The 27,354-nt window shown below is 37.1% G+C and overlaps 2 protein-coding genes and 1 pseudogene across 2 annotated transcripts in view; 2 read left to right on the top strand and 1 right to left on the bottom strand.

Moving 5' to 3' along the window:
- LOC149030206 (MADS-box protein SOC1-like) overlaps nt 1-4,112 on the bottom strand; it is a 71,387-nt gene extending 67,275 nt beyond the window's left edge. The window contains exons 1-2 of the mRNA XM_089142526.1: nt 3,930-4,112; nt 3,603-3,809 (exon numbers count right to left, since the gene is read on the bottom strand). Coding sequence (XP_088998652.1) covers nt 3,603-3,784 — 182 coding nt within the window. The 5' untranslated portion in view covers nt 3,785-3,809; nt 3,930-4,112. The remainder of the gene's footprint in view (nt 1-3,602; nt 3,810-3,929) is intronic.
- Nucleotides 4,113-10,638: 6,526 nt separating this feature from the next.
- On the top strand, nt 10,639-13,260 carry LOC149030205 (uncharacterized; annotated as a pseudogene).
- A 2,368-nt stretch (nt 13,261-15,628) lies between these two features.
- Nucleotides 15,629-27,349, top strand: LOC149030204 (uncharacterized). Its single transcript, XM_089142523.1, has 12 exons — nt 15,629-15,940; nt 16,238-16,356; nt 16,454-16,560; nt 16,673-16,760; nt 21,992-23,069; nt 23,156-23,210; nt 23,305-23,386; nt 23,527-23,607; nt 23,869-23,973; nt 24,057-24,106; nt 26,205-26,319; nt 27,181-27,349. Exons 1-12 carry the CDS (start codon nt 15,808-15,810, stop codon nt 27,253-27,255), a joined length of 2,088 nt encoding a protein of 695 aa, XP_088998649.1. The 5' UTR covers nt 15,629-15,807; the 3' UTR covers nt 27,256-27,349.
- The last annotated feature ends 5 nt before the right edge of the window (nt 27,350-27,354 follow it).

Below are 27,354 nucleotides of genomic sequence, written 5' to 3'. Positions count from 1 at the left end.
AGGCTATACTGTTTCTATTTATCTTTACTATTACTTTTTCCCTAATTCGATACAAAGGATGCGAATAAAAGCCAAAACGATTTAGTGGGGACAATGGGAGAGAAAGAGAGAATCAGAAGCTCAAATGGCTAAAGAGGGGGCCGTATTAGGGTTTCCATATAAGAAAAATAGAGAGCAACTGAGGCAAAGACAAATTTACTAGTTCATTTTTCCCTTCAAGAAAACTCCACTCTCATGGCTTATTCTCCTGCTCTCTTATCTGACTTCAAGATCTTGAGAACTGGGGTTTGATGGAACCCTAGTTTTGAAGAACGTATAAGTTTATTGCATTGATTAGGAGAACATTGGCTACACAAAGAAAGTTCAAAGACGTCATCTTCTTTTGTGTTTATGGGAGGAAGAACTAATATATGGGAGGGAGCAACACTTGGGAACAGTTGGGCTCTTCAGATTAGTAAAACTCTATCAGTATATATCGTCAAGACCTAATGGTTTTGTAATCTGGGGTTGTGAAAGAACCCAAATCGGATATGATGGAGTGATTCGGGTTCCTCCGTGACATGACTTACATGGATAGTAAGGACTATACCTCGTAGAACCCTAATCAAGTCAAGGGAATGACTTACCTCCTAAACTTAGATACGAATCCTCGACAAACTGGAGTTTATAGAGATTATGGGCCTATAAATCTAGTACTTCTCATAAAATAATACTATGTTGTTCGCTAGTAAAGTTCATAAAATGTGATCACAATCCCTAGCTGTGAGACTTTTTGTTTCTTAAATCATCACAATGGAATGTTTCGGTAGAAAAGGATTCAGTTCGACATCTCTAAATCCCACGATCAACGGGAATACTGTTATGATAGGGTTATTTTTTAAAATTTTAAGGCTCAAGTGCGATTTGTTTGATATGATTAGCAATTTCATGTCTTTTAGTTCTATCATTGTCAAACTAGTCTATAGTTATTTTGGTTGCTTTGAATTTCTAAGAGGATTCATCAGGGGTTTCCAGGAATATCTCATCTGAAAAATCATTATTTGCCATGGCAATTATGGTAGACAGACCTACCCAGAAAAAACTATGACTGGAGAGGCTGATGATCATCAGAGGAATATTGAAGTAAAGCATACTACACAAACACAAGGATGGAATTGAAAAGGTAGATATTTTCGGATACAAACAGTTGGTTGGTTTGCTTAATTAAAGAACAAAGCAATGTGGGTGTCCGTAGAACTTTTTTCTGAAGGATATTATGTTTTTTTTATTTTTAATCTTCTTACCTGATGGTGTGGAGCTATTAACTATTTTTATAAAGTGGTTAACGGGTTCTTGATGCTAATCTGATTGCATTCAATCAATCATAAGTGGTGCACATATACCATCATGCATAGAAACATCTGGCATACCATTTGAATGATAGTACTACTATTTTATTTTCTTTTTCAAAAGAAAGTCCTTAATTTATGAGCTTACAGAATCATAAATTGTTTTCTGGAAATATATGGTTGGTTTCCTATAGAAGAGATTTGTAGGGTCTTGGAAGTACCAAAATTGAGACTATCGATTTTCATAGATAATAAAAAGGTTTTGGTAAAGTAACACTAACTAGGAAATGATGAATGTTTTCTTTTTGGGTTTGGAAAAGTTAAAGAAATATTTTGTCTCCTACAGCGTAGGAGCTCAAGAAGACATACAGCAAGTATATATCTGCACGTACATATTTTTTGGTTATCCATATGTCAAGATTTTGTGACTGAGTTTTTTTGAAGCAAATAATTTTCCAATCTATTAATTACAAAATAACTGTATAGAGAAAGTCCTAAACAACAAAAGATAACTAACCAGAAATCATCTAAAAAACAAAAGATTTGCCAAGAATGTCTAACAAAATCGATGAGATAGAAGAAAGAAAACTTGCATCTAACTTCAAATAGAAACAGCAGACTAATTGATTAATTTCTAAACAACTTCCACAAGAAATCAAAGCAATAAACAATACATAAAGGTAAAATTCTTGGGGTTTTATGAGCTAATATTAGCCAAATCTACTTCAATCAAGATTCTTTACAGTTTTGAATTCAACTAGATTTCAATGATGTAAATAAACTTAAAAGACGGAAAATGAGAATTTATTCATTGCGAGGCTACAGCTATAAGGAAAGGATTTTTCTTAAATGTCAACAAATGAGAATCTATTCATTACAGGGCCATATATAACTATTAAGATAGGGTTTTCCTCGAGCCACAGGGGATGGAAATCAATTCACTACAAGGTATTCAAGTCGGATCCTAGGAGTAATCAGACAACGAAAGAGAAGAAGAGAAATTAAAACTAAGACACAAGATTTTTACATAGGAAACCCTTAAGGGGGACAAAGAAACCCACGGCTGCCGATTAGCCGCAAATCTCAATTGCTAAAAATCGTTATTTAAATGTATATAATTAATATTGTACATGTCTTAGGGTATTCTAAGCTACCAGACAATAAATTCAATGTGATCTGGGTTCCTACAAAATAATTTCCTGCACAAAACTCACGCAACCTCATAAACTCAGCCTTCACTAGCTTTACAGGGATACTCTACTCACTCAGCAAGCTCTATTCCCCTAGGAGGCTGTTGACCCCTGCCACCCCTACATTTACTTAGAATCAGACCCACATACATAACACAATTCTACAGCTATATGGTAGGATTTTTATTTTGAAGAACATATACTTAAAACCCTATAAGGTCTATGAGCATTAAGATGATGTGGTAAGTGAAGATTTTCTCCTATATCCAGTACCTCAAATACTAATGTGATCGGTTACCCCCAAAAAAAAATTCCACTGTGGTCCTCAAAAGATAGAAGACAACTAAGAATTCCTATTATAAATGATATAATAGGTTAAACCAATAAACGAATAGATACGCTGTAATTGGTTTGGATCAAGAATTGGGGTATCAGCTAAACCTAAGCCCTAATACCATATGTTTAGGTATTCGACTGGAATCCACGGTATCGGTGGTCAAATACGCGATACCCGAAAAAAATTTGAATTTGCGGATGATAACAGCCAACACCAGCCAATTCATGTATGTATCAACAGTGAGTCTGTAGCCGATATGAGCACAAATTCTAATACCTCAAATCCTGCGCATAGTTACCTTTCATGGAAGTGCGTTACATAAAGTTGCATCACACTTGCTCATGAGTTTCTATAATTATGTCTTTATAGGTTATATTCTAATCTACTAGGAGTTCTAGCTCAATTGTTCCTTTTATCAGGATTAGGATGTTTTAAGTTGTGAGTAAGCCTGAATCGTCACTATCAATTTGAAGATCGGAGCTCAGAACCAGCAATAGACTCCATGGAAAATAGAGCTAAGAACCTAATAAAATACGCTAACACTGCAATCCGAAGCCACATAACTGATGAAGATCGTACGATCACCGTTATCATCATCATCAAGTAGAAATTCAATCTTCTTCTGCTCAACTTTCCAACAGTACGGAGACTGGAATTGTGATGTTTTCTAACATCGAAGCTTTCATAGCACTCTATTCACGCAAGCAAAGGACTGGAAGCTATTGAATTATGAGAGAGAAAGCGTACCCGGAACTGGCGTACTCGCAGAGTTTTCCCCTAGGAGAGAAAATAATGAGAGCAACTTCGGCATCGCAGAGAACGGAAAGCTCGAACGCTTTCTTGAGCAATCCGTTTCGCCGCTTGGAGAAGGTCACTTGCCTGCTCGTAGCGTTCTCGATTCGTTTCATTTGAGTTTTCCCTCTCACCATCTTCTTTCCTGCAACTTGCTTGCACCTTTAGAAGTAAAACCAAACGATCCATCGCAACGAAGCAGTATCAGTACCAGTACGTAGAAGAGGGGAAAACAAAGATCCCTGAAAGCATCAAATCTTGAAGTTTTCAGAAGATACAGACCTTAAGGAGACGAAAATCGCACAGAAGATCTACAAATCCAGTGGAAGAAAAGAAAGGTCTTCTTCAGCGAACCCAAAATGGAAGAAAAGCGATCTGCAGAACGCGCAGCCAAAAGAAGAAAAAGCCTTCCGCAGAAGGACTCTCCCTCACTCTCTCTCTCTCTCTCTCTCTCTTTCTCTCTCTTTCTTTTGCAATTTTAGTTCTATATATATTACTCTCTCCCAGTTGTCTTAAATTTTCTAAAAAAAGAAAAGAGATAAAGTGGAGACTTGTGACTTGAAAAGAAGGGGAAAGACCATCCAAACACTCATGCTCCCATGTTTTCGAAAACAGAACGAAGGTGGAAGAAAAGTCAAAAATCCGACGCGGCAGGAAAGAATAAACTCTACAAATAGAGAATAGTCCCATTTTGTACGACGATTAATCACACGTCAACATCTTCCGTACGATACCCAACTCATCAACCAATATAAGTCTGGCACGTACACAACGTCTGCTGTCGGTGATTGGCCTCACACCGCTCCACTCCCTGTCCGAGTTTGTTGAGATCGGAAAGAAAACTGTGTTGAATAATTGCCTGTTTAAATTTAATATTATTATTGGAGAGCGGAAAATTTTTATTTATTTTTTTTTTTTTCGGGTCAAGCGGAGAGGGCCAGAGGGGACCTTATGGGAATAGACTTGACCTGCGTCACGTGGTTAATGCCTCGTGTCTAAAGAGGATTGGTTGTGGAGTTTTGTGGGGCCACGCTTTCTTATATTTTATTAGTCTTTTCCATTTATGTTCATTGGCGTAGGTTTCCCATTTCCTAAAACACCCTAATAAAGGATTTCCTCTTCTGATGTTCGCGAATCCCAAGGCTATTTTATTATTAAAAGTAGAATCCCAAAGTAACCTTCGGATGGGTGGGAACTCAGCAGGCTTTATCTTTATTTCCACAGAGAGAGACAGCTCAGCTTGGTTCATATATATCTCTTCAACGGTCAGGATTGGCCAGGTAAGGATGATTGCACTGGGGGACCCACCAGAGACTATCTGTGCAACTGACACGTGAACTTCTACTCTAAGGTCCAATGTCACGGATGACGCCATACTGCATTTGCTTTTGACGTCATCAAGCGCTTGGATTCTTGTCTTCCTTGGCTCGGGGGTCTGCGAAACACGTCTCGATAAAAAGCATTGGAAAACCGTATGTAATGGAAGGTTTTTTTTTTTTTTTTTTTTTTTTGGGTAAACCAATGGAAGGTTAACCAATAGGAATTATATACGAAAATATTAATCTGTATGGTGGCAGATTTTTTTATTTTTTTTTTCAATATATCGTAGCAGACTTAAATCCGCCAATTCCATTGATTGACGTGTCAAATTTAAGAGATACAGGATTGGAATCTGCAGTAGTAACAATTTAACGGAACATGATTTTGTTCCACCCATCAAACCAAAACCTGTCGAGTCCCTGGTCATATTATCTTTCTATAACGAATTTGTTCTTATTATTATTATTTTTTATTTAATTTTTTTTATACACATCCCAACTACCATGAAACGCTAACTTTTCTTTTAGTACAAAAATTAGAGAAAAGTCTTTGAAATCAAATAACATTTAAAATATGATCAAAATATTTGTATATTGTAAAATGACTTAGTACCCTTAGCTTAAAGTATAATATTAGCTGAGATGGATTGTTAGGTTTTTTATTAAAATTTATATTATTTATATATTAAATTTTAAATTTTAGTTTTTGCATTTTTTTATTTAATTATTTTGTTAGTGTGTGGGACCCATGAGGTAAGGGTGGTATGAGGCTCTTCATGACATTTGTCATAGGTCTTAATGGTCTTCATCATGGTGGTGTGGTGGTGTAGTGGGGTTACTTGAAGGGTGGAATTTACTTCAATTCTAACTCTTGACCATCAATTCTCATTTCAACTTCATGACCATTCATGGCCATTACCATGAGTGGGGTTGAGGTTATTGAATGGATTAAATCCAATTCATTGTCTTAAGAATCTTAAGGGGTGTAAGGTGAGGTTTGGGCCTATATAAACCCAACATTTCCTTGCATGTGGTGTGCAATTGAAACACTCCTTACTTTCACATTATTTGTATTACAAAGTTAATTTCTTTATTTGAATTTTTTAAGTGTTGTGCTCTAGCTTTTGGCTCCTTGAAGGAACTAGAAGAACTACCTTATCTTCTAATTGAAGGTTGCTTTATCTTGGAAGTGGTGGTACGAAGAACCCTTGGTAGTAGGGTGCATCAATTACCTTAAAGACAACACTCAATGTATGACTCAACCTCATTGATCGGTGGTTCATTCGGTTGCAACTTCAAGCTCTCCTGATTTGCTAAAGATATTCATCTCTCAATTGTATTGCAATTTCATTTTTGTCTGTTTGAAGAATTTGTAATACAATTACCCAACATAGATAAAGAGATTTCCCCTTCACCCATTTTTTTCATCTCCTATTTGCTCAACTCAACAAAGGAGCAAACACCAATCTCCATTTAAAGTTAATTTTTGTAAATACGGTTTAAGCTAAGGGGTACTTGAGTCATTTTAACTTATAAGGGTATTTTGGCAATATTTTAAAATTTATTCGAATCCTAAGACTTTGGACTAAAAGGGGAGTTCAAGAGTTTAATGGCAAGTGGGGGTGTGTAAGTAAAAAGAAATAAATTAAAAAAAAATACATGCAATGTGGTCATAAAAGTGATAATTTGTCCTTAAATTGATTTTTTCATAACATAAGGGAGACAAATGTAAAGTCTCAGATTTTTTTAGCTAGAAATGATATAGACCAAACCTCAGAGACTTCAGATGAAAATTCCCCTAATTAATTTCTCTTTGGTTGAGCTTTTTTGTTGAAATAAATGTGAGGTGGAAAAAAAATTATGAAAAAAGGTGAGGTGGCATGCTAATTTTTCCACCCCATGACTTTTAAAACTCTACAACATATGTAAAATTTTGTTAAAAAAATGTGAAAAATTAAAAAATAAGACCCACATTTAACATTTTTTTATAAAATTCATTTTATTTCTTTTCATTATTTTCTCACTCCATTACACATGAAACCAACATATATATTTTTTTCAACGTGTTTTTGCGAACAAATTTGATTCCTATGTTATTTCGTCCATTGATTGAGTAAAGCTCCCTTTCCAAATTTCTTTTGGTAAGAAGCTTTCTTTCCAATTAAGGCTTCATGAATGTGAAAAGGAGAATATTTCCTTGAACTTGTTTAAAAGTAAAGAAAACAAACTTAAGAGAGGTTTTACTTTAAGAAAGCGTTTCGTTACAACATTCCTTACACCTTTTTCGGTGTGATGTATATCCATTTTATACTTTAAGAGAGAAAGCGGGAAAATGTTGGCCACACAGGCAACCAACAAAATGCTCAACACCCGTGGGCCAAATTTTGGTCGATTGCAACTTGTAAAACAGTAAAGAGCTTATCAAACTATAAAGAAGATCTGATGGTTAGATTTGTCTCAGTAGCTCCTCTAATCATGACCACAAATTACTCAAAATAGAATTACATAGGTCATAAAGTGATGGGATAAAGTGATACAAAGTTAGAACTAATTAAGCATGAATTTAGCATTGATTATTAGAAATCTCGTAGAACATCATAAAACTAAGGAACAATATATCGCCAAGTTCACTACATAACGAAATAAATTTAAAACCGAAATCGAAATTGCAACATTTCGTCGGAAAATCGTTGATTTTCAGGCAAAATCTCCCTAGTTTGCCGGAAAATTGCGTTTTTTTTTCTTCCAGTTTAGTGATCACTATTCACTACCACCGGTGGAAAATCTGTATTGAAGAGCATCAACCACTCTCATGGCCTCATCTTCTCTGACTCTGGCTGCACTAGCCCATGATGGGTGCCTCTCTGTTTTTCTTTTTTTTTTTTTTTTTCTTCTCTCTTATTTTCCATTTTATCGTTTTGGCTTCACAACTTGTTCTGCTAGATCTGTTTGCCTTAAGATCCATACACTGTTAGCATCAGGGAATGAGGGGGGCAAGATGAGTCTTCCAATACAGTCGTCTGTTCACTGAAGCTGAAGAAGAGGGCTGGAATTTCACGTCGCAGATCAAACTCCTCATGAGGCAAAACTGAAGAATTGAAGGAGAATTGAAGAGGCGAACTGAATTCCCCACCTAAAAATCGGTGATAAGTCAGCGAAATTCGCCGGTTTCGCCAGGTTCGCCAAGGGGCGAACCGGCGAACTTCACCGACATATCATTCCTTGCATAAAACAATAGAACCCCCAAGGTCTAAGCTCCAACAACAGTATGGGAGAATCGTCGATTCTTGAATAACCTTACTCAGAAATGCAAATCAACAACTACGACTTGGGAAATAGGGAATTCGAGTCAGGTAGATTTAGGGGTTTCGGTTTGTATATTTGCAAAATGTTTGTACCCTTGAATATAAAATGAGAAATTTGTCTTTAAAACTAAATTTCTGCCATTTTAACTGACATTTCCAACGGTATTCTGTAGACATGGTGAAATCTGGACTGTTGGCTGCTAACTACAGCCACTGTAGCAAATGAAAATTCATTTTTTCTTATCAATGCAGGGTTAGTAGACTAATAAGATCCATAATTCTCAGTGCAGAGGTCATGGGTTCAACTATTGCGGACGACAAAGCTCCTCCCTGAGGATGTAATCGAGGTGCACATAATCTGGCCTGGATGAATCTCAAACACCAAAAAAAAATCCACTTTCTTTGACGATCACATATCCCTTGGTAATTTAAGCCTAAAAACTTATATGGGCTAATGCTTTCACCAAAAAAAAATGTTATGGGCTTATGTGTACTGTTGAAACATTTTCCTCAAATTGTAGGAGATCTTCCTCTGTCTAGCCCAAGTCTTTGGGCCCATTTTAACATCGACGTGACAAAATACTTCTGAAAATTTTTTCATACTTTATTTGTTTCGACACAAAATTTTTACTTGAAAACTTTTCACAGCAAATTTCACTTCGTTAATCTAAAATACTGTGCTGATTTGTTCATTTACAGATGGGAATTATTCGAACATCTCTTCCCTTACACATATTGATGCTTTTAATGAAAATTTTTCTAGCTAGGTATATTAATTTGCATGGTTGGTTCTTAAGTGAGACCTAACAGTTAGGTTTACTTATGGACAATTTGGTGGAACCTAATTGTGCATTCAAAGTCACATGTGTGGTCAAAGTTTTAAAGAATATTTAATAGAAACAAGTCTCTTGCGATTCAATTAAGTTTTGGTTATCTCAATTTAAATTCTACAACCATTAGAAAATCCTAAAAGATATTATCGGGCAAAGAGTAGAGATGTTAACTAATAGGATTCACACACACACCTAACTATCCAACTATAATTAAAACCCTACCATAAAGAGTTGAACTTGTACAATCCCTACAATTAAGTATTTTGTGTGTTTAATTGATGTTGTGGTTGTTATAATTACTTTTTTAAGGGATTGGGCTCGACCCATTCCTTAGCCTGGATGATCTTGTTTATTGCATGTATGCCATTTAGTCACTTTTCATTCCTTGGTTCAGATCGAATCTTGTGTTTTCATTCGTTTATCTTTTGTATTTCTTTCTTTTCTTTGTTATGAGTATGACTGTATTTCATTCCAGTTCATGAATGAAGCCTTTCAGTTTCGTGCCAAAAAAATAAACTTGTACAATCAACATTTATTCTCGTCTCATGTGTGGTACATTCCTCCTCTCGATATTAGTTGGGCAGGTAAATAACATATTAAATAGCATATTAAGTAACATTCAAAACTACAGATAAGACATTTAGATATAGGCAATTTAGTCAAATCATGTAAATTTGGTGTCATATATCTACTTTGCTTTTTATTGCATGTATCAACTCCAATATTTTCTACTTTTATATCGTAAACCTAGCAAGCTTACTTAGAGTGTTACGGATGGTTGCACTTGTCAGGCCATGCATCTCAGTTTATAACAAGAATTGAAATTCTTAGGTTGTTGTTACATTAAAAAATATTCAATGATGCATTTGGGTACTGTACGAAATCAGCCTATAAATTGTGTTGATGTTTGGTTTCCTATATAGGGCGATCATTAAGTCGCTACCCTACCTGTCATTTCAAGTCTAGCCCATTGCTTGTGGCCAATTCTCCTTTAGGATATTTTTATGGGTAATTTTCATCTGACCTTGAGGTTTGGTCCAGGTCACTTTTAGTTCAGTTTAAGTTTTCTTTTGCATATGGCTTCCCTGTGGTTTAAAAAATGATTAAACAAAGACAAACTTAACAAAAACTATTAATTTAATAAAATTTGTGACAAAAATACCCTTGTGTCCTTTGAATTTTTTTTATTTTAATTTTAATTTTAATTTATTAAAATAGATATTATAAAATAAATAAATAATAAGGTTGTTGGATTCGCCTTCAACAATTATCAGTCGGTGTCAGAATACGTTCGCCGTTGACGAGAAGGATCTGAGAATGAGGCACATTTGAAAGTCAAAATCTTGCGTCGGAGGAGCATAAAGCTGGATTTCTCGTTCCACCTCCACTCTACACTTGCTAAATCGTTGCGCAGGAGGCAAAAACCCTTGTCAATATTCCCACTCTCCATTCACAGAAACTCTTTGCTTCACCGTCTTACTGTCCCCAGGGCTGCAATTCAGTCCAGATTTGTCGACGTAACTTATAAACCCTATTTTTCTTGGTGACTATGTTGATTTCTCTGCTGGTTTTCTCTGCTCCTCTTCTTCTTGTCATAGTAGACACGTTTCTTCCTTCTGCAATTCTCTCCACTTCACTTCCTCTTTCATTTGGGACTCTCTCTTCTATCTAACTATGATTTCAGATACTCTTTGATCGATATACCTCTCTTCTCCATAGTTAGATCAGCAATTTCTACTTATATTCTGCTTTGTGTGGGTATCGTTTTTTAAAAAGTTGGGGATTTTGATTGTTGTTGGATGTTGCTGTAGGTGCTTATTATTTGTGTGATGGACCGATGCTGTCTCGAGGGCCATACTTGGGGTTACAGCCCTGTGTTCGCTGCTTTCTCTGGTATTTGTTTTGTTCAAGGCCTTATATATACTCTTCGACAAATCGGGATCATCAAGCGCCGGCGCCGGCGAAGGTGAAAGTAGAGGAGGAAAAGGGTATAACAGAGTGATGGAATTGGAGTTGTTCATTTGTTCCTGGGTTTTGGCCGTCGCTCACACTGTTGTCGCCCACCAGATCAGTCTCCGTCAGCGACGAAAACTCCTTGTTTACAACATTGACATTGAAGCGGTAAGCTTTTTTTTTTTCTTTCTTCTACCTTAGACATTTTTCTGAGTTTCAGAATATGTTACAATATTAGGGATATTCATGAACTGCATCCCAGAAAACCGTCTTTCTTTAATTTTGAGTTTCCTCCAACGCAGCTTCTTATGGGTTTTCAACATTTTCCTTACACTATTGAATGGAATGTTCGTCTTGTTTTGGGTTTATCAGCCGTGAAGGAGGTGGAGGCGGTGGTGGCGCCGGCGCCGGGTGGCTGTACTCGAGACGGTGGCAATGATGAAGAAGAAGCCTTCGTGGGAGGAAGCAAAAAAGTATCAACATTTATGGTTTTGATCTCTAAAATTAAAAAAATAAAAAATTCAAAAGGCACAAGGGTATTTTTGTCACAAAATTTATTAAACCAACATTTTACGTTACGTTTGTCCTTATTTAATCATTTCTTGAAACCACAGGGGAGCCATATGCCAAAAAAACTTAAACTGGACTAAAAGTGACCTGGACCAAACCTCAGGGGGTCCAGATGAAAATTACCCTATTTTTATCCTTCATTATGTCTAATTAATTTTAATGCTTTATTATTTTTTTTTAGTGGTAAATATATTTGTTTGGGTAAATTAAGGGTGCATGGAAATTTAAAACCACGCTTTGGCCAACACAGAGCTGTTCTAGTGGTTGAAATCAACACAACTTAGTGAAGAGGTCGTGGGTTCGACTATCGCTGAGGCATATTAATACCCCATCCTCGACTTAATAAAACCCCTTTGTACCCCCAAAAAAAAACCATGTTTTTGGTTATGGCCTACATTATCAAAACGTAACCTCCAAGCTAGAAAAGAGAGGGGGAGGGGGGGAATCACTCTAGAAACCTGCTTATTGCTGTATTTTTTTTCTCGCAAAGTATGAGTGAATGAATGGTATAGAATCCAAATTTCTTGCTAACTGCCTACATTCATTGATGATAGGTTTCAACTTCCAACATGGACCTCATTTTAGGTCCCAATTATCTCCTTCTACAATGAAGTTTGAGAGTCCCAACTCGTATGGCCATATTAAAGTTTTTTTGATTGCAAGAGCTTCTACAACTGTGGAGGATTGTTCTCCACAATCTTTATAAAAGCAGTACAGCATGGGGCTTGTATGAGCTCTGATTAGACCTTTGTAGCTCGCTTGATTTATTGGTAAATAATGTTTTACCATTTACACCATGATGTTATGGGTTCAATGCTATGAACAACCAAGGTGCGAAAAATCTCTGACAAAAGGGGGTTCATTGGCTGGTGAGACCAGCAAAACCCCTATATGTTGGCGATATTTTGCCGACATTTCAATGCTAGGTCAACGTGCTTCGGTAATGATCAGTCAAAGTGTCAAACATGGTTTAAAATGACAAAAAAGGGATCGAATCCTTCGTTCTACTTCTCTACCCATTTCTCTTTCATTCCAAGCCTTCAACTTTCTCTATCATACTCTTGCAAGCCTTGACCTTCTTTGTCTCGCTACGAGATGCCCAAAAGCTTTTCAGTTCCTAAAGATTTAATGTGAATAGCTTTGTTGTTGGTTGGTTCTTGATATCACTTTTGATTCTCTGGTTTCTTCTCTTACTATATTTATCAATCATTGATTTAGAAATAAGAAAGTATTAGTTTTAGGTTTTCAAAATGTGTTTCGATCAAGCGCGGTCGTTGTTTTTGTCGGAACTAATCGCATGATCTGCAAAGACATCTTTGCATCTCCACCAAAGTTCTATGAAAATCCATGCAAACCACAAATTATTTATGCCATCCACACTGATCCAACAAAGAAATCCAATGTTGCTTCAGTGGACATCAAGACTTGAGTTTTCTTTTGCCATAAACGTTGGGTCGGTTGTTCAAGACAAAGAAACCAAAACAGAGTCATATAAGGATGTATGGATGAGAAAAGAAGAAGAAGAAGAAGAAGAAGAATTGCAAAAGCAGAAAAATCAATGGAGGAATCAGATGATTCAACGATTTTTGCTAACATTTTGCAGGTTCGGCAATTTCCGGTGATATTTGGTTAATCTCGTTTTCAAAGGGTCTTTTGGTTTGGTGACTGTCAAACCAGGCGACCCTCGCCAAGTTTTCTACCGAAATTCGCTGAAACTTCCTACCATGTTAACAAGGGAAGAAAATTCATTAATATAATATTATATTAAAATGAATAATTACATTGCATGTGGATATGCTTTTAGCATAGTGATGCCAGTCTCTATGTAGAAGCTATACGACTTAAAAAATATTGGGTTTGGATATCTATCATTCCACATCTTTGCTCCTCCTATCCCTTAAACTTTTGAGCCCCTAATCCATGTGACTAGCCTAATGTTGACCAAAATGGGAAAACAAAAATGAGTTAAATCACGTAAGATGTCATTTTGTATTTTTGGACACTTGAGACATGCATTTTATCAACAAGAATGTGGACCATAAAATAATGTTGGGTCCCCTTAGTGTGATATATTATGTGTGTATCCCAACCAAACTAACACTGTAAAATCCTAGCACGATAACCTATTGTTTCAGGTCCACGAATCTGGAGTGCTAGTAGAAGGCAACTTTGGACCATTCGAGTTGAGCTCGAAAGTTTGGAAATCGAACCTATAGACTTAGATGAACTTGAAGAAGACTCGACCACCCTGTTTGACTTCAAGAGGAGAGAGAAAGTCAGTCCAAAATGCATAAAAAGGAGATTTTGGCATGCACAAAAACTAATGCTAGAGGACTCCAATCCCAAGGTAAAGTATATCATTGATTCAAGCATGTTTAAAGGAACCTACCCTTCAAAGCCCTGTTTTTTTGAGAACCAAAAACATTAAGTTTTGGTAAGGTATGAGGAAGGTTGGCATTAGAAAGAAAGTATGACATGTTAGGGGTGTATTTTGGTCTCTTCGAATTTGAAATTTAAAAACACTTAACATTGGGTGATGATGTTAGTTTAGTTGGGACTCTGACGTAATATATTGCATTAATGAGACCCCAATATTAGTTTATGGTTTATGTTGGGGTTAATCTGGTAATTTTGTATATGTTTAGTGATGAACCGAACCGGTTTTGGTTCTTATGGTTCAGGCCTTATTATATTATGGGCTGGGGTTGGCTCGCACGAGATAGCAACTCATTTTTTCTGATTTTTGGTTTACTTCTCTGCTACGAGTTCTTGAAGCTTCTTGAGGTTTTCCATGGCGTTCGTCTTCGGGCACCTATATCTCTGATTCTAGTTGGTTTTTGGAGAAGATAAGAGAGGGCTTCTGATCGCAAGAGTAAGGTGAGCATTCGATGATCTTTTGAAGATCAGAGGTTGTGTATACCAGGTTTTATATTCCTTGCTATTCTTCTTCTAAAATCTGTAATCTCCCATATCTATAGTGGATTGGATTCATACTCGAATCCCGGAGAGTAGGCTATGCCGAACTCCGTTATCATGTGCTTGTCTTCTCTGTTGTTTCAAATTACCCTTGTATGTTCGGTCCAAAGTAATTAGGGCATGAGAAATTTGATTTCACGATAACAGTTTACTAAGAGGACTCACACTTAAAAAACTCTAGATTATTAGGAGTATTTTAGTCTTATCATATGTATTAAAGCAAATTGCACCGGCACCCCAAAATGGAAGCCTTAAAGCATTGACACCCCACTTTATGTTTAAAAAACACAGAGACCTCAAAATTGAATTTTTTTTGGCAAATTTTTTCACTGAAAACTATTAAATCACTGTTCATAGTGACTCAACAGTTTTTAGTGTCAAATTGGACTAATATATCTAATGAAAATTAAATTTTGGAGTCTCTATGTTTTTTAAACATAAAGTGGGGTGTCAATGCTTTAAAGCTTCTATTTTGAAGTGTCAGTGCAATTTGTTTTATGTATTAAACAAACTTTAGGGCATTTTGGTCTCTAAATTTGAAATTTGAAAATACATAAAGGCGATTAATAATGTTAGTTTGGTTGAGACCTACATGTAATATAGTGCACTAAGAAAACCAATATTAATTTATGATCCACTAAGGTGACTTAAATGTAAAAAAACCGAAAACATGATTCAAGCAAAGAACACCGAGTCAATTGAATCAAATCGGAGCTAGTATTACCATTTTTTTTTCCCCTTTAACATCTCTTACCATTTCTTGTATCTTTGTTTTTTTGGAGGGCGGTGCTAAAATACCGTTTCTTAAGTGTTAAGATAACTTCCGTGAATCACTTAGCGCGTTTCAAAATTTGGTTTTCCACCTATGCTTTCTACCGTCAGATCGGAATCACGAGTATGATGTCATGCGTGGGCAGAATCAACGGTTGCCGACTAGATAACATCTTCATTTTCAGACATTTGGACCACGAGGTGAATTTTCGCAGCCATCACCAATGGGGTTCCGATTTCCGAGTCGTCTTCGTCACGATTCTCATCGTACGAGAGCCGTTTTGAAGTCTCGTCGTTTCGTTCACTCACCTTCGTTGGCTTTTCCTTTAAATTCTCTATTCCTTATTTCAACACTCTTCCTTTTGCTCTCTCTAATCAGCAACTTACTTGTCTTCGCTCGTGTTCTCTCTTTCTCTTGTTCGAAAGTTCGGCCATGGCTTCTGAGGATAGAAGGAACGAAGCAGAACTAGAATGTCTCTACAAGACAAAGATCGTTCAGTTTTTGGGGCGCAACACACCCATCATTCTTCAGAACGAAAATGGCCCGTGTCCACTTCTCGCTATATGTAATGTTTTGGTCTTTATCATTTCCATTTTTATTTTCTGATTTCTAGGGTTTTTGATTTATTTTATTCATATATTGCTGTCGATTCTGGATCGTCTGTTTAAAATTCTCGGCGTTTCGTTCTTCCTTTCTCTTCTTCGTGCTGTCGATTTCCTGGCTTCATTTTCTAGGGATTGTGTATTGACTTAGTTTGGAATGTAAATGATTTATCGTTTTTTGTTCATATTTGGTTGGTTTATGCTCATTCATTGTTATTACTTTAGGTTGTATTAATGCTCCGGTTTCACTTGGCGTATAGGTAATCTTCTTCTTCTGAAGAACAACTTCAATTTGAATGTGGATGTATCGGAAGTCTCACAGCAGAAATTGCTTTCACTTGTGGCGGAAAAATTGATTGATTCCAACAGCAATATCGAGGTAAGAGCCTGTTTGCTTGTTCAGAAACTTTTATCAATCGTGGAAAAGCTTCTTAAAATTGACTTCTTGTTGTTGTTTATGTTGCGTTCTGCTGCAGAATAAGGATGCTGGTTATGTTGAGAACCAGCAACAGAATATAGCTGATGCGATTGACCTGCTTCCTCGACTTGCAACGGGGATTGATGTAAACATTAAGTTTAGAAGGTGGCTACTCTACCTATCTTCTATTAATTCTTTTTTTGTCATTGTAAAATACGCTTCCTGTTGTTCATGGTGTTCTTTTTGGCTAAAGTATACAAGGGATTGTTACTTGTAGAATTAACGACTTCGAATTTACACGCGAGTGTGCCATATTTGATCTCCTGGACATTCCACTGTATCATGGCTGGATTGTTGATCCCCAGGTATTCACTTTTGAGGCTTCATGGTTTCTGTCTACTGGTTTTTTTTCATTTTGGATTTGCTTTTGGGACTTCATTATTCACTGTTTCCAATTTTTCAATGTATCAATTGATTATTCATTTTGTTTATTAAATACCAGTCGATAGTTGTAACTTGCAATGGACTTTTGTTTAACCCCCTCACTTGTAGCTAGCTCCATGCTTGTTGGTATATCTTGTGACGTGAGATCTTGAGGTTGCGGATTACTTCAAGTAATATATAAGTAACCAACATGGAAAGCAGTTCATTTAGCCCCCCTAAATATGATTTGGATCTCCTCCAACTCCCTACCATCACAACTCCTTCCAAGCTCACAATGACAGGGGTGATGACTGCCTAGGGTGAGTACCCCTTGCATGTGATATATTGGAGGGAGTTTGGATGGGCAGGAATTTAGAGATGATCCAGACTTCCGTAATACTCATAAACTAGCTACAATTTCAGGTGCAAATCATGGTCATGAGATAATCACTTATACACTCTTTGATTTGGACCTAGGAATTAACTAAGCTGAGCAGTAACTTAAGGAAGTGGCATTGTTTGGCCGGACTACTTGATGGGTGTAGCCAATCTAGTCAAATTTCATAATAAATTAACTTCTTCATATGGATGAATATAATTAAGTTGAGCATTCACTTCAGGAAGTGGGATTGGCAGTCTGAAGCTACTTGTTGGATTTAAACTGTCTAGCCTAATTTTATAACAAATAGGCTTCTTTTATTTGGCTCAGGATTTAATTAAGTTGAGCATTCACTCAAGGAACTGGAATAGCTATGCTGGAGCTTCTTGAGGGGTGTAACACAACCCTTAATACATCAATGGCATCTTCCTTTTTGGTACTTTCATTCCTTACACTGGCTTCTATGAAGGAAATGGGTTATCATTGACCAATACCATTTTGTAAGAGATGTTGTTGTCTGAGGAGTTTATCCAGGGTCTTATGTATCGAAATTTAAGTCTTGTGTTGGAAGGTAAGTTGTTAGAGATGTATCACATCATATTGGCGAGATGTGACTTACATCAGCTATGTGTGGGAATGGTCAAGAAACATATAGAAATGCATTGGACGTTCGCATAATATGGTTTTGAGGCATAAAAAATTATGAATAAATAGGGAAAAGGCCAGGCAGACGTGGGTTGGTCAGCCTATCCCTTCCCCAAGTAGGTAATAGAAAGGGAACCTTGTCCCTGCTTTTGCAAATAGGCTATTTCTAAATTTGTAGCCATGGCCACTTGTTCTATGGAGCAACTTTTAGTTTGCAACAAGGGCTGTCGAGTAAGTCCGTGTAAGTTATCTTTTAAAACATATCATCTATAAAAGGACAATATAATATGATATAATTGCATTCAATTGATTATTCTACAAAGGATGACATTCCTTACATGTTCTTATACCAATTGTTTTTCAGATATTATATTATTATCTTAAAGTTACAATATGTATTTGGTAGATACCGAAGGACTTCTAAAACCTTGAGTGTATCTCCAGAAGCTCTTAGGTTTTTTACTTCCGTAATACACGTCTCTTGCTCTGGATTTCTATTTCTTGGTAGAACCTTGTAGTGTTGAATACTATTTGTACAAGTAGTTGTTGCTTGAACATCACAAGCAAGCCAGCATCTACTCTCCCCCTCCCCCCCCCACTCTTTTGGAGTTTTTTTTTTTTTTTGGTGGGGGGGGGGGGGGGTGTGAAATATCCAATGTATGAATAAATGTTATTCCGCATGATTGATGGAGGTTGAAATAAACTATTTGGGTCTTATAAAGATAAGTGAATATAGTTAGAACTTAGAAGCTTATCTGTGTTGAAGATAGATTGTCGATATATGACACAAAAAAATTGCATGGGTAGACATGAAGGGCATGTGTTGACTCCTTTTTTTTTTTTGGGGGGGGGGGGGGGAGAGATGTGGGGTGGAGGGAGTTAAGCATTCTATTGGCATGGCAACATTATGCTAACAATGGTATAAACCTGCTGATTTGAAAATTTTGTGATGAATTATACTGAAATTTTTTGTTTACTTTTTCAAATTTCAAGTTAACCCCTCCTTTCCAAATTGCTTCATTTGTGCCCTGTCAACATTTTCCATTCTTAACTTAAAAATTTCCTTTGTGAATTTTTTTTTTCAATACTGTGGACACTGTAGGTCTGCGTCTTGAATTTTCTTTACAAACTCAGATTAGTTAAAGATGCCTAAATTAAACACTGTCTGCCGTTCAGAATTTTGGAGAAGATGAGAGAGACTGTTTCAAGAAGATGAATATGCCTATCTAGGGATGAACATTTGGTGAAACATAAGAAATCCTGCCTGATTGATGGACACTGAAGTTAACTATTTGTCTCTTAATGATAAATGAAGATGTTAAGACCCTTGTTTTAAGCCTTAAATAGATTCAATCAAACTCTCACACACCGCACTTGATTTGCATAAACAAGATCTAAAGATAAAGTGTAAATAACCGAAGCATTAAAAGCAGCAATTGTCAATTGGACTCCAGTACAAAACTCCCTAGACCTGAATACACTCCTTGAAATGCCCCAAGGGTCTTTCCCTCAAATCCCTCTCTTCCCCTTAATATATAACCTTGACACAATCCTAGCAAACTTTCCGTGTAGGTGAGAATGAGATCTCTTTCCATGTCTGGAATTGATCCTTATCACACCTTCTGATTTTGCCCATATGCTATACGCCCTCTATAGAATAATATCCTAACACTACTTCCCCCCTTCACTTTCACCTTGCCCTCAAGGTGACAGGGAGCTTTCATCCAGCATGGCCCACAGCTTGTACCATGTCATTGGATCCTCTTCTCCCCTTTGTGTAAAAGCAAGAACCAAAGTTGTTTGTACGGATATTGATGGGTCTTGGAATATGGCGCATTGCAATGGAAGCATAAACAACCTTTGTCCATCTTACTTTTAAATTTTCTTCTTGTGTTAACCAAAGAGAGTGATTAGTCCACCTGCTAGGGGTTGTTGCTGCTTGAGAAGATGAAGGCATGGTTGACAAGTCAGTTTTTGTCACGACTGGTTGAGCTTGGCCTGCTTGGCTGAATCTGCTGGATCAAATCCGGCTCCATTAAATTGTCCCAGCATTGGGCTGGACTTCGGCCCACTTGAGATTACGGAGTTGATATTCAAATAGCGTTTAGCCGTATTAGAATTGAACCAACTCTTGGGCTGACCATCTCCGGGTTCCCTTGGCTCAGGAAGGGCCTGGTTCTTTGTCTTAACTGATTGAGCCAGATCCATAAGTTGAGTCAGGCCTTTTGGTTCGTAGAGCTTCACTTCAGCCCCACCAAATCTGATAGGAAGACAGCCTGCAGCTACATTTCATCTCCATCTCCGATTCTCCGGCGATGGCAACTAGAGCTTCGAAATGGCTCTGATACTTAGTGACTGAGCTCTCTTATTGAAGCTCTATAAAAGCCTCTTGTGGTGTCTTCATTTGAGGGGAGTTGAACCTCCGTCTCAGCTCCTCCTTCAACTCCGACCGAGAAGTGATGGGGTTTTGCAGCTCATGAAACTGGAACCGCCCTAGAGCTGGTCCATCGAAGCAGATGGTTGCTGCTTGTAGTTTCTCCATTGCGCTGAGATCATACATCGAAAAGTACTTCTCTGCTCTCACTGCCCACCCAATCGAATCCAATTGACTGAAGATTGGCATCTTCAGTAGCCATGGGAAGAAATCCTTGCCATGCATAGCTTCCTCTACAAAACCAGGTCATTGCAAATCTTACTCCCCTTCGGCTTGTTATTACATGTCTTCGGCTGAGGTGTTCTCGGTACTCTTTCCTCTGTCACTTCCAGCACCGGTGAGTCAATTGCCCTTAATGCTGGGTTAGGGATCCTATCTTAGAATCCATCGCACTCACCTGAACTTGAAGTTCCTTCACCATAGTCTCGAGTTCTTCCACTCTAGATTCCATTCTGCTCCTAACCGTACCCTGTGATCGAAACTGCTTCGTACCACATTTTTAAGACCCTTTTCTTGAGTCTTAAATAGATTCAATTAAGCTTACACACATAGCACTTGATTTGCGTGAACAAGATCTAAAGATAAAGTGTAAATAACCAACATATTAAACACAGAAATTGGACTCTGTTACAAACTCCCCAGACCTGAATACATCCTCGAAATTCCCCAAAGGTCTTCCCCTTATCGCAAGCAAGCTTGCCCAAAATAAACACTTAATCAATACCCCTCCTCAAATCCCTCTGTTTCCCTTAATATAACCTTGGCACAATCCTAACAAATCTTTAATCCTAGCAAACTACTTTCCATGTAGGTGAGAATGAGATCTCTTTCCATGTTTGGAATTGATCCCTAGGACCCTATCACAACTTATTTTCCCCAGTTTTGATACGCCCTCTACGGAATAATATGCTAATGCAACATATTTAGAAGTTTGTCTGTTTTAAAGGTAGGTTATCAATAATATGATGCACATACACACCAGAGGGCCTTTTTTTGCTGTTAAGGTAGGTTATCAATAATATGATGCACATACACACGAGGGCCTTTTTTTGCTGTTAAGGTAGGTTATCAATAATATGATGCACATACACACGAGGGCCTTTTTTTGCTGTTGTTTTTATCTTTCTTTATATTGGAGGGTTGGGGGGGGGGGCTTAAGCATATACAATTTCCCCCTCTATTGAAAATGGGGGGGGGGGATTAGTCATTAAGCTCAATGGTATGAAATTGTTGATTACAAAATATGTGTGACATGTTATACTGGAAAAACATGAATTGCTTGTTTACTTTTTGAAATTTCAAGCTAAGCTCTTCTATCCAAATCGCTTTGTTCTTGTCCTCTCTACATTTTCCATACTTAAAACCTTAAAAATTTGCCTCCTGAATCTTTCAGTATCATGGAACATCACTATAGGTTCGCATAGTGAATTTTCTTACAAACTCAGATTAGTTAAATGTATAGTTTAAATTACATAGTGTGTGGTGTCCAGAATTTGGAGAAGATGGTTGAGTCTGTTATCTGAATCAACCTTTAATTTTTACTTAGTAAATGTTATCTTTAGTAATGATAACCAACCGATCTTTGTTATGTTTATTGGTTTGTGCATGCGATACATTCTAATGCCATTTGAAGTTTACTGAGTAAATGTAAGTTTTAGTAATGATAATTAGCCTCAGTGAAATGTTTATTGATTTGTGTATGTGATGTTTACTAGGATTCTGATACTGCAAATGCAATTGGATCCAAGTCATATAATACTGTCATGGGGGAGCTTGTTGCCCTTGAAACCAAAAATTCAGAACATAAGAGCAACTCTGAAGAAGATCTCATTGATTTTGTTGCTGCGACAGCTGCAACTTTGGGGGTTCCGTCACCATCTCTTTCAAGAGGTAGATCTTTTGATGAATCACATTGTGCTGTATCTGGCTGTCAGGAGGGAAGAAAGGGAGATGTGGAGGAACAAACAGAACTGTTAAGAGTCTTGAAATTGTCAGAAGATCAAGTGCTGACTTCTGTGGAGTCTCCATCAGCTGATAAAAGTGGGGGTAATAGGTCTGCAATTTTAGAAGAGACTGAGCATCTTCATAGTAATGGGTCAGAGTTCCCTGCAGATTCTTTAGATGAACAAGAAGTACCCCATCTGTCAAAACCTTCTGTAGCAGAGGATCATGCTGAATTTTGTGTTGGCAATAAACTTGTGACATCTTCTGAAACTACTTTGAGGGAAAATGATTCTTGCTCAAATATTGAAGCTGGACTTCACGTTGATCAGTTAAAGAATCATGGATCCCAGGAACATTTTATCTCTTCTGATTTGACAGAGAACAGTGGAACTGACATATTGGATCATAACCAAAGTGAACCTCTCCAACATTTAGACCAAGATTTCTCGTCTCCCTCAAAAGATCATGTACATGGCTCGGAAAGGGATCCTCAAGTTCAACTACCGTGCCTACTGGATACTTCCATATCTGAAGTTCATCATGCACCAGAAAATAATCTTGGTGTTTGTGAAACTACAATATCTACTTGTACATTCACCTCAAATCCTGAGTCTGATGAAACCAGTGGAAGTAGTCAGCACATTGATCAACCTAATACCGTCGCCAGAAGCCTTGAAGGAAGTGAACCCCTATATGAGGGAGAAGAGCGCATGCTTGACTCAGGTTTAACCGCTTATGAAAATCGTGAGCCTATGTATGAAGGAGAGATGGCTCTTGCTGAGCAAGCTGACAGTGGTGCGGGACATGGATGTGGCATCCATCCCAAGGATGAAATTACTCAACAGAAAGGTATGGTTTACTTGACATCAAGGAGGATGATTGCAGAAGCTGTTCTTTTGTTGCTTGATTTTGAATTTACCTGTTCTTGCATTTAGGGGAACTCATCAAGAATTTTCTGAGGAACAGTGCCAGCCAATTAACCATTTATGGGTATGTGTTGGTTTTCCTTCCTAGATTTATTTTGCTTTTTCTTAATCTGGGATGTTCTTTTTGCTAAGAATGCTATAAGGAGACCCTTTCGCAGCCTCTTCTCCCTACAGGAAGGTCTAAAGGAACGGGAGCTTTGTGTTTTCTTCCGGAATAATCATTTCAGCACCATGTTTAAGGTGAGTTTTGATATCTGTCACATTAGATTATGAATTCAGTTGTGCTGCCTATTGACAACAAGCTCCTTTTCTAGTTGAAAAAAGAGAGTGAAGCATGTGGGTAGAGTTATTTATTCATAAATCTTCAATTTTGTTTGCAGTTTAATGGTGAACTTTATCTCTTAGCCACCGATCAAGGCTACATAAACCAGCATGATTTAGTGTGGGAAAAATTAAATGAGGTATCTACCTGGATTAATTGTAATATTTTCTAACTTTTGTGGTGTCATCTTATTTCCAGTTCTGTTTATCTTTATTATTTAATTTAACTTGCCTGTAGAGACTGTATGCTCTATGCTTGCTCTTTGCTGGTTGTAGGCCACACTGTTTGAAGTGGGTCTCCACTGAGAGTGCACTCATTGAGTTCTGTTCTATGGTGCATGTGCTATTGCTGTCATTTCTTTGAGTCTAATTGTCTGATAATTTACACCCTTGTTTTTTAGGTAAATGGGGATACGGTGTTTATGACCGGAAACTTCAAGGAATTTAAGGTTGAAAATCATGTCAATGACCAATGGAACGAGCAAAATGCAGTGGCCTCTGCTGCGGTATGGATCACTTTTATCTTGGATGCTGTTTTAATTTTGTCATTAATGGCTTCAACGAACTAACAGAACATTTGGTGCATCAGGACTATATTGCAAGCATTGATAAATCAGTGGCCGCGGGCTCAACTTTAAAGTAAATTGTCTTTGCTAATTCCTTTCCTATTTTTCATCCGAAATATATCTTAATGTTTCTTTTGTATTTAGGCTCCCAGATATAGAGTGATTACATTCCTTACTAATTTCATTTGGCTGCTTTCTTTCTTCTAATAAGTTTGAGCAGTTGAACCATTGTGGAGGTAACGTCAGGATTTGAGATTAAGTGAGATGTTGTAAGGGTGGTGATTTTTAGTTAGCCTCCTGGCTCTTCTGGACCTGCCAAACTAGCCCACCTAATAAGTAGGCAGTGGCTGGGTTTGGCCTTTAAACCTGTGCAGTTCATTCTAGAAAGAATATAAAGATAGGGGGCTTCTAGCAGTTTGGACTGTTTCATCCTTACTTTTGAACAAAATCAGTCATGTGATTAATTTCTTTTGATTTCCTATAACAGGATCATGGGGTTGCTTAAAACAGTTGGTTCCCATTCTAGTTGGCATTTTGCTTGTTAAGTTAGGCTATGATATGATTGTTAAGTTCTTGCCCCTAATATATACTCTAGTGGAATTATATTTGTAACAAGAATAAAGATTTCAGTGCTGACCAAGGTTTCGTTCTGCCAGAAACCAAAATTTGGTTGAAATTGGTAGCCAGGTATTTTTTGGAGGGCTTAAACATGGCATGTAATGGGCTGGATAAAACTGGTCAAAACCATTGAAACTGGTTCAAACTTGCCAAAACTAATGGAAACTACTGAAACTATATTGGTTGAAAGTGGTCAGAACTTGGTATCATTGGTCGAAACTGTCGAGATTTTTGAGATTTTGTCAAAACTAGTTGCAAACTGTTTCAAAATCGAGACAACTTGCATAGGTCAACTGTTTTTGATTAAAATTTTGTTTCTTGATTTTGTAGTAGGTTTATGCCCATGACAGCACGTAAATGGAGAGTAGGTGGAGTCCAGTTTTGTATTGTCATTCAGTATTTAATTGTTTCAGGGCACTCCGTGTACCCTGTGGCTGGAGAGTCACAGTTAATTATTTCTTGTTTAAGTTTCATGAATGAAGCTTGTCTTGCATTCTATTTTGTGATGATTCAGATCCAGCCCCTGCTGTGGTGATACAGTAGGCTGGATTGGTGGTAATTTCTGTCAAGGATTTCAGGTTATGATTCCTGAAATTCACATCCCTCTTTTTCTTACCATTGAACACTCAGATCTTATCTCTTCAGTTCTGTTTCTAATGTAGTTATTATTTTATTAATTTTTTAATGCTTTTGATCTTCAATTTCAGCTCTGATTTCAAAATCTAAATTTTTATAGGAATTTATAGAATCATATTTACTCTGTACTTCCTCAAAATCTTTGATTCTAGAATTATTTCTTCAAAACTTATTTCAAGACGTCTGTCTGGGTTTGATGCTGAAAATTCTCTGTTATTAGTATTCAGATCTAAACATTCTTCGTGATTGAATTGAAGAATTCTTCTTCAAGTTGGTTTCTTACAGAAAATTTTGTTGTGGGTTACTCTTTCTAGGTCTGATTTTAGATCTCCATTGAGTTACTGTGTCCAGAATTTCTGTTTATTGTTTTAAGCACTCGTCCACTCTTGATCACTCACTACTGAGAAATCTATGGGAAGTATAAAGCCTCATGAACCAGAATTGATACATGAACTGAAAAGAGTTTAAAACAGAAATCGATCAAGAGTAATGCCTCTGACAATGTTTCTATCACATCCTAGTTATTAATATTCTGATATTTGAATTTTCCTAAATTTGACCAATGTGGAATATCCTTCTGTCTTGGTTTTATATGAGGATTTTTATACCCTATCGTTCTAGCCAAAATTTTGGGGGTAAAAATGCGTAGGAAAATCCCCTCCCACCTCCCCCCCCCCCCCCTCTCTGGATTCTGCTTGTGAGGAAGCCTTTGGCACTGGGTTCGCCCTTTAATTTCATGTAAAATATCATCTCTAGGATAAGTTTACAATGAGACAGACATCATAAGAAGATCCAGACACATTATACTCTTACCTGTAACTGTTGTATGGAATTCTAAGAGTTTCACTTCTCTGGTTTAGACCTTATCTGTTGACTATTTGGTGGTTATTTCTAATTGTGCGACATTATTTTGACAGCTCCGACCTGCAATTGGCAATAGCACTACAACAACAGGAATTTGACCAGCAGCCTCAACGGCAGAACACACAACAATCAAGCACCAGCAGCTCAAGGCTTGTCGTAGGTCCACAGGTAAATTTCTGGATTTTAGGGAGACATTCCTGTCCTTGTATTTCTAAATCTACCAAATTAAATAGTTTGCTGCTTGTCTTGTCTTGTCTTTTTTTTTTTTTTTTTGGGGGGGTGGGTACATATACATATGCTTGTTTCCGGTTATTTTTTTTAATCTGAACCTGTTTGTCAGCCTGTTCCTTAGAAATGGAGTAATGTTCGAATTCCACATGTTGATTGGGTTAGAAGTGAACCCAAATAAACTAGTGGTTGGAATTTATTATAAGTTATCAATTCCATTGGATGAACAATGATGGGAAGAAATGGAAAATAGAATTCAAACTAGAATTCAACAGTGAAACACTTATAAAAATGGAAATGTCTACATCATTGGAGCTCAAATGTTTGTTTTGTTTAGTGCTATTGAAAACTAACTGAAAAATGAGCTGTTCACATGACAATTTGCACAGGTCAGTTGGTTAGAAAATTAGTAATGGGATATCTAGAATATCAATTAATGATTATGGAAAAGCCAATTACCATTCTGGTCTCAAGTTTTCGCTTGTCGTATTAGATTTCTGAGATTTTCAGATCGATTATAAGCACTTAGGAAAAAGTGCTAGGGTAGGGTTCATGTTAACAGGATATTTAATCATTGCTTTGTATAAGCCTGAAGTTCTAAGCTCTATGTAATTTAGCAATCATCTTGATTGTGTTTGCAAAACCGCAGACATATAGTGTGTGAAACGAGTGTTTCAATACAGTAATTTGTACTGGTTGGCTTTCTTGGCTTCAGCGTGTACTGCTGTTATTATCATAGATTAGTGATTCAATATGAACTCTTTTATTTTTGGGGTGTATCCTAACTTGTTTCTTGGTCAGGTTCCTAAGAGCAGTGGTAGCCATTCATCTTCGAAGCAGGAATCAAAGGCAAAAGAGAAGTGTATCGTGATGTAAAATTAGTCAACAGTTGTCACATGTAGTGTAAATGCTGTAATTTGTTCTGATAGGATTTTGTATGACAAAAATCAACACTATTTCAATCTCTTGAATGAA

This window comes from Hakea prostrata, chromosome 1 (genome assembly GCF_041222555.1).
Source record: "Hakea prostrata isolate BN-2017 chromosome 1, UWA_Hpros_2, whole genome shotgun sequence".
Classification (NCBI taxonomy): domain Eukaryota; kingdom Viridiplantae; phylum Streptophyta; class Magnoliopsida; order Proteales; family Proteaceae; genus Hakea; species Hakea prostrata.
Note: the sequence above shows the minus strand (reverse complement) of the source record. Positions and strands in the feature narration are given on the sequence as shown.